General features: G+C 43.4%; 1 protein-coding gene across 1 annotated transcript in view; it reads right to left on the minus strand.

Annotated features, from left to right (window-relative positions):
- The window catches only part of Kiaa1210 (KIAA1210 ortholog), a 58,470-nt gene extending 50,413 nt beyond the window's left edge, over positions 1-8,057 (minus strand). The window contains exons 1-2 of the mRNA XM_052171752.1: positions 8,030-8,057; positions 788-962 (exon numbers count right to left, since the gene is read on the minus strand). Of these exons, the coding sequence (XP_052027712.1) occupies positions 788-962; positions 8,030-8,057 (203 nt within the window). The remainder of the gene's footprint in view (positions 1-787; positions 963-8,029) is intronic.
- Positions 8,058-8,348: the final 291 nt, after the last annotated feature.

Genomic DNA, 8,348 nt, shown 5'->3' on the forward strand with positions numbered 1-8,348 from the left:
CCCTGCGATCCTCCACTCCTCTGGTTTAGACAGGCTAGTTATCATCTTATTTTGAGATAATGTCCTACAATGGCATTGCTTGTAAGGTGTAAAATAAGCCCTTCTGTTGTGAAATAGCCCTTGGCAAGGCAATCTGAAAGTCCTCATGGTGGGTGCACTCATTAAAGAACCATACATACTTCATTGTCATCGTGTCATGGGAAGTGTTTGGGGGCGTGGTGGGAGAATCTTAGCGTGGCAGAGCCTCAGAGAGTAACTAGGAGTGCTACTGAACTCTGTGCAGCACCTCTAGATGTCTGCAGTTTAATGCCATGAGAATTAGTCTAAGGAGTGCTCCATAGAGGGATCCGATGCAGAGACACCTGTAGGTACAGGATATCCATCCCAATGAAAGAGAAATAGGGCGGGTGCGAGTGAGTAGCTGAGAACAGCCTTCCTCATAGCTCTGTGACCACCCAGTGTCCTGGAGAGGAATAAAAGATGTATTGAGCTGACTAGCTTGCTTCTGTGCTTTTGCAGCAACAAAAAATTTTATGCTTAAGCTCTTGTACGCTAAAATGCTCCTCTTCCTGAGAGTTTATTATCCAGATCTGCAAGCTAGGGGTGAGGCAAGCAAACTAGGCCAAAAGACTAAACCCCTGTATGACATGGACCATCCTGATGTTAGGAAATGGACCACAAGCTCCCCTTGAGCAGGAAGCCCGGAGTCCGATCGTTCTCCTTGCTCGTGCCTGTTCTGGATCCAGCCCCAGTCCCAGCCCCAGCCGCTGACCCTGTCTGGGCTTACTTGGACTCCATCACTTGCATTTCCAGAACTGGCTGCAGAGAAGACACACTAACAACACTGCTGCTGGAAACCCTGGGCTTTGGCCCTGCTGCTTCGGAGGAGACTTCTTCTGCTTCTTTCTTCTTCTTCTTGCCAAAAAAGCTCTTAAAGGCTTTAAACTTAGATTTCTTCTTTCCTGGAAGCAAGAAATGGGCGTGAGGCCAAGTGTGATGGAGGAAAAGGGAGGAGAGAGATGGAGCCTCAGTGGCAGGAAGACGCTGGTGATCCCAGGTGCCTTGTAGATTTTCACTCTGGTACCCATCACACTATTTACTTGTTTGTGACACCCTTAGAAATTCAGTAACCAAGTGTCTAAATTGCAGTGGGAAGTAGCAACCCAGGCCACAGATTGGGGTCATAAGGCAGCCTCAATTCAGGGTATCAAACTCATAAGATACCCACTTGCTTGTCAGTTTTGATGACATCTGCATCTTATTTGGGGGCCTTCATCCTTGTACCTTTTGAATTTTCTTTTTTGCTGTTGTTGTTTTGGGTTTTTTATTAATTATTTTTATACACTTCATATATTATTCCTCACCCTGCCACTCTCAAACTGTTCCACATCCCATACCTCCTCCCCACCCCCATCTCTATATAGATGTCCCCACCACCCACATCTACCTGACCTCTAACCTCCCTGGGGCCTCCAGTCTTGAGGGTTGGGTACATCATCTCTGAATGAACACAGACCTGGCAGTCCTCTACTGTATGTGTGTTGGGGGCCTCATATCAGCTGGTGTGTGCTGCCTGGTTGGTGCTCCAGTGTTTGAGAGATCTCAGGGGCCTGGTGAATTGAGACTGCTGTCCTCCTACTGGATTGCCTTTGTCCTCAGCTTCTTTCAGCCTTTTCCTAATTCAATAGCAGGAGTCAGCTGCTTCTGTCCATTGGTTGGGTGCAAATATCTGCATCTGACTCTTTCAGCTGCTTGTTGGGTTTTCCCGAGTGCAGTCATGCTAGGTCCCTTTTTGATTTTTTTCTATTTTACTTTGTTTGAGTTTATTGGAGGGAAGGCTCGGGATGTCACTATATAGACCAGCTGGTCTTTCAAATCCTGGTTCACCTGCCTCAGATTCCCACTGCTGATATTACAGGCCTGTGCTATTCACCCTGCCCCCCACGTACGGCCATATCTAGGAAATTGGGGTGGGGCGGCTTTGTATTCTGTAGCCCAGGATTCCTGCTTGTACAGCCAGAGGAATGGTACGGCAAGCGTGTGCGGCCACCCTGTATTTGGCCTCTTTTTTAATCTTTTAATTTCTCAAATCTAGGAAAACATAGGCATTAAAAACGAAACAAAACAAAACAAACTCCTGTAGCCCAAGCTGTCTGAAACCTCTCGATCCTCTAGTGTCAACTCCCTTAGTTCGGTTAGGACACGCCTGTGCCGCCACCTGGACCTGGCTTTGCCTTTTAATGTTTTCATTTTATAAAGCCACAAAATTCTAGGGGTTTAAAACTAAAACAGACCTCAAACTTTCAATCCTCCTGCCTCCATACCATGGGCACGGTTATGGCAAGCCTGTGCCACCTCCTCTGCATTGTCTTTTAAACTCCTAACTTCTTAAATCTGCAAAACTGTGAGGGTTTACAAAAACTGGTGTTTCACTATGTGGTGGAAGACAACCTCACACTCCTGAGCCGCCTGTCTCCAAATCTAGGTTCTGATATTATGGCCTGTGCCACCGACCCAAGCAGTGCCTTCTCTTTAAATCTTCTGAATTTTTTAAGCTATGAAATTGTGAGGTTTTTTTTAAAAGGTCTCAATATGTAGCCTAGGCTAGTTCCATTTAATGGTTTAATTTTTTTAAATCTAGGGAATTGTATGCATTTCTAAAATGCATCTCTATGTAGCTTAGGCTGTTCTTAAACTCCATCTTCTGGCTTCTCAGAGCTGGTGTAGTAAGTAGGCCTATAGGCCTGTGCTACCATCCCAGGCTTGACCATCTCTGTAAACCTTTTTAAATGTTTTAAGTTGAGGAAATTGTGGAGATTAAAAACAACAGGATCTCACTCTGTAGCCTAGGCTGTCCTCAAATTTGGGATTTTCTTTCCTCCACACCCAGAGTGCAGGTATAGAAAGCCTTTCATCCCACCCAGAAATGACCTTATCTTTTACTTTTAATTTCTTTAATCTAAGAATTTGTGGTGGTTTTAAAATGAAAAAAAAATACATGAGTCTTACTCTATAGTCCAGGCTATCCTCAAACTTTTTGATCTGGACTTTGGTATTGTGGGTCAGGCCTGGCTACATCCCACTGGTGTACTGTAGGCCATCACTGCAGACTAGGCCTTCTCTTTTAGGTTTTTTTTTTTTATTTTTAAATCTTGGAAATTGTGGGAGTTCAAAAACTGAGGTCTCATGCTGTAGCCCAGGTTGGCCTGGAACTCCCAGCTCTCTTCTCTACCCTGAGTGATGCTGGCATTGCTAGCCCGTGCCACTATCCAGGTTAGCTGTTGTTACTTAAGTTTCTAGTTCTTAAAATCAAAGTTGTGTGTGAGGGCTTTTCTTTAAAATGGGGGGGGGGTGGCGGGAAGAAAACAGGGTCTCACTGTGTGGACTAGGCTGGCCTCAAACTCTTCATCCTCCTGCCTCTACCTCCAGGCACTAGTGTTCTAGGCCTTCATCACCAATCTTCTAATCTTCTAACTTTTTAAATCTATGAAACTGTGAAGTGTTTTGTTCAAGGGTTTTTCTATGTAGCCTAGACTGGCCTCAAATTGTTGATCCATCTGTCTTCACATCAAGAGTATGGTATACAGGTGGGTGCCACCACCCCAGATTTAGCTTTCTTTTTTAATTTTTTAATTTCTTAAATCTAGGATATTATAGAGTTTAACAGAACACAGGGTTTCACTTCATAGATGAAGCTGCCTCTATACCCTGCCTGAGTGCTGGGATTATAGGACTGAGGTCTATGTGGGCAGTTCTAGTTGCTAGAATCGCATTTGCACTTTGGGACTAAAACCTATTTTCCTATTTCCTATTTCCCCCCTTTGTGGGGACATGCCCTCCCTGGTCTGCACCCTCTATCTTTTGGGTGCAGTGAAAACATTTGCTATCATGGCCATTTTGAATCAGTCTCTGAAAACAACTTGAGCCAGTTTGAGCCAGTCTGAGACAGCTCCAACACACCAATCACAAATGCCTGCCCTTAGAGAAGAGTTGAGTCAAGCAGGGAAGAATCTGCTACATTTCCTCCATTAGAAGCATCACCATCTGCTTTTGAAATACAGAGCCTACTGCCACTTTTGCTTCAAAATCCCAGAATGGGAGGCAGGGAAGCAAAGCTAGAGATTTCAGAGTTGCAAACCTACTTCTTACAAACCAGCAAAGCCAAGAGAGAAGCATCAGCAGCCAGTAGCTCCATTTGTAACACAACCAGCAAACATGGAACAGCTCGGCGAACATACTAATAAATTGGTACTAATACTATCAAAAACTGGTAAGGCTGTAAGCCACATTTGCCAAACATACTCATGATGTGAGCAGACAAAATCACACTGACACACACTTTATCCCCCTAGATTACAAGAAGACTTGTGTGCTAGCATTTCAATATGCATAGAATTCAGGTTTTCCCTCATTTTTCATTCTTTAAAGAGAAGAAACAACACACTTTCCTTTAAAGATTCAAAATACTTTACATAATGCACATCACATCTCTTCCCACTAGGGGCGCTGATGGATAAGGGCCGGTTCCATTGTAACATTGGACGCAAGCTGCTGTATGAGTGTGGGGCTTTCATAGCTTTGCTAGCAGGGATTTGGGATAGCACAAAGACACCAAACTGGCAAACATGGTGTGCCGGATGCTCACTGATTCTAAGCAGTGGCTTAGAAACAGGGCACCATCTTAGTTGCTAAATACACACTTTTGAACTCCTAATACAATCAAAGATGTTGGCCAGAGAATATCTCACCTCTTGGGTATCTGGTACTCTCTAGAGGGTTCCCCCCACCCCTGGCCACTTCTTGACTTCTCCCCTCCCCATATCGGATCCTGTTCCCCTTTCCCCTTCTCCTCTCTCCCAAATCCCTCCCTCCCTCCCTCTGCCTCCCATGATTATTTCCTTCCCCCTTCTAAACGTGGTTGAAACCTCCTCACTTGGGCCTTTCTGCTTGTTACATTTTTTATGGTCTATAGGTTGTATCCAAGGTATTCTGGGGTGACCTTAGCCAAAATTCCCAACACTGGGGAGACGGAACATGAACAGTCCACAACCTCAGTAGATAGACAGGGCCTCATGTGGAGGGACAGGGTTACTAAGCCACAGTCAAAAATTCTGACCCAGAATTGTTCCTGTCTAAAAGAACTGCAGGGACAAAAATGGAGAAAAGACGGAAGGAAAGGAGGTCCAATGGCCAGCCCACCTTGGGATCCATCTCATGGAGGGGAGGCTCCAAGGCCTGACACTATTACTGATGCTATGCTGTGCTTGCAGACAGAACCCTAGCATGGCTGTCCTCTGAGAGGCCCTACCAGCAGCTGACTGAGACAGAAGCAGATAGTTACACCCAACCTTTGGACTTAAGTTGGGGACCCCTATGTTGAATTAGGGGAAAGACTGAAAAAGCTGAAAGGGAGAGTGATCCCATAGGAAGACCAGCAGTCTCAACTAATTCAGACACAAGGGAGCTCCCAGAGACTGAGTCACCACCCAGGAGCATCCGAGGCCCCTGGCACATATGTAGCAGAGGTCTGCCTGGTCTGGCTTCAGTGGGAGAAGATGCGCTTAATCCTAGAGAGCCTTGAGGCCCCAAGGAAGGGGGAGATTGGTGGGGGGAGAGCTCCCTCTCAGAGGCAAGGAGGAGGAGGACTGGGATAAGGAACTATAGGGGGAACTGAGAGGGGACAATGACTGGAATGTAAATAAAGAAAATAATTTAAATTAAAAAAAAAAAGATGTTGGCCAGATATTTGGATATAATAAATACACCTTTCAAGTTTACTTTTTGCAAGGGTTGCTTTTAAATTTCTAGAAGATGATCCACAAAATACTGGTTTTCAGAAACCACTGAAAATACAAACGGTAGTTAGGCAGATATGGGTAAAAACTCACCTTTATACCCAGCAATATTTAAGTATACGCCTATAACTCATGTCACCACAAGGTGTCGCTGTTATAGCCAGTGAGCACATAGCTGACCACATGCTGACAGCTATCTGGCTTTCTCTAACAAAGCCATTGATTTCTATGTTCAATCCAATTTCCAAACAGTAAGCAACTTTCAACATCATTATAAAACAAAGAGCAAAACTAACGTGCCACATGTCACCAAAGAGCCTCCAGAAGAAATGGCAGCTAAATCCAGAGAAGAAATTATTACTACTGCTTCCTGTGTTTGCTTATATCATCAGGTACATGAGCAATCCATTCCATCTGGGTTGAACAGCTTTAAAATGCATAATATAAAACGACCTTATTCTTTTGCCTTGCTACTTAGGAAACACACACACACACACACGTCTGCCTTTTCCTCCTTTCCATCTCCAAATGGCCATTTTATTGTCTGGCTATCAGTAGTTCAAAAAATATGTAATCTTTTGAAAATTCTAGAGAATAGACCTAAAGCATTTCCCTCTCCCCACCCTTCATCAAGACTTGTGCACTGCTGCCTCTTCTGTAGGCATCAGCCTCAGTTGATGACATCGTTAAGTCTGCTTTGGTGAAGAGTCACTTCACTTACTCATTCATTCGTTCATCCACCCATTCATCCATATATCCAGTTCTTAAATATTCTGGAGTGTCTAATAAGTCTCTGAGACCCTGATAACCAAAGATCAAGGGCCCCTTCATAGTACCACAGGCAAGCTTAGTACCCCATGCCTCACACATTCAGTGAACTTAGGCCTACAAGAATCCAGGAGGAGGTTCCACTCTCCACCTTTCTAGATAGACAGTCTTTTGAGTCATACTTGAAGAAAATTCAACAAACAAATGAAAAAAATCCAAGCCAACTAACTATTACATCTGGTTCTGTCTTCTAAGTCAACTCTCATAGTTCCTTTTCTGAATGTGCTTTTGAAAGAGAAATGGTGATGGGAGTGGTCCATATTATTATTTGTTAAAGATTTATTTATTATATGTGAGTACACTGTAGCTGTCTTCAGACACACCAGAAGACGGTGTCATAGGATCCCATTACAGATGGTTGTGAGCCACTATGTGGTTGCTGGGAATTGAACTCAGGACCTCTGGAAGAGCAGTCAGTGCTCTTAACTACTGAGCCATCTCTCTAGCCTGGCCCATATTAAAATTAAATTACATGCATAGATAAAAACTTCACAATGAAACCCATTATTTTGTATAATTAATATGCACTAATAATAAAAAAGGAAAATATAATGCTTTTGTAATTTATAATTTATCTCACTGTTTCGATCACTGTACTCAGGTTCAGCCATCTCTCATGGATAGGTGAACAACTTAGCTAATGAGTACACATTTGAGGAAGGTTTGCAAGTGAGATTTATTCTAATCTAATATTTTTTATTTTAATTAGCATACAAAGTATTAGGTTTCATTATGGCGGTTTCAAGTAATATTTTTTGCTGTTGATTCTCCTCCCATTTCATCTCGACATCGGATTGTATCCACCCCCTTCCACTCCCAGCAGCCTCCTCCATTCCTCAACACTTCTTCCCCACCCCCACATCATGGGGGGGGGGGTGCAGTCATACCCACATATGCAAAAACATTACAAGCTAGGATCGGCATATGAGACCTTTCATAATCTGAACTTAGATGCCTGTGGTGGCCTCTTCTGTTCCTATTCCCTTCACTCATTACAAATCCCTCCCTTGGTTGAATCTGAATTACTGTCTGCATTGAAATCTTAATGGAGTCTATGACACTATGGTTCAGTTCTGGTTATTCTTTCTGAATAAACAGAAATACCTCTACCTTAGCAAATAGAAGCGTCTGCAAATATTTCTGGCCTTTCAGCTCCTCCCCTCTCATGCCCCGCCCTCTTTCAGCCTCCATCTTCTCTAGGACTAGCAGCCTCCATTTTGTTTTCATGTCACATGATTTCTATTACATTTTTCCCTACCTCACCCCTCCCTTAAGACCTCACCCCCCCACCCCTCCACCTTTCCCTTTTTAATGGTCTTCTTTTTTTATAAGACTGAGTTCTTTTTTCTGATGGCAGTACACAGTAAATCTGGTTCTAGTTATTAAGTTTTCATTGGGTGACTTACCATCCTCGGAGGCTTCCAAACCTTCCATACTGCTGGATACTTCACTTAATGACTCAGCCATGGTAACTCACTAAAAAATCCAGAACAAATGAGGAAAAGATGTATTGTTTGATATATAGGATACAAAATTAAAAAAAAAAATCATTACACCTTGCTACTTATCCTATAATCTCAAACTATTCAGGAAAAGACATAAGAATGCAATTACCTGCTAAGGGTAGACAACATGTCTTTAAAAATACAGTAATCCTAATAATAGGCAAGTACGTGGACACACAGGATATCTTGCCTAGGGCTGGTGGGGAGAGAGCATTGCCAG

The sequence above is a fragment of the Apodemus sylvaticus genome, chromosome X (assembly GCF_947179515.1).
Source record: "Apodemus sylvaticus chromosome X, mApoSyl1.1, whole genome shotgun sequence".
Taxonomy (NCBI): domain Eukaryota; kingdom Metazoa; phylum Chordata; class Mammalia; order Rodentia; family Muridae; genus Apodemus; species Apodemus sylvaticus.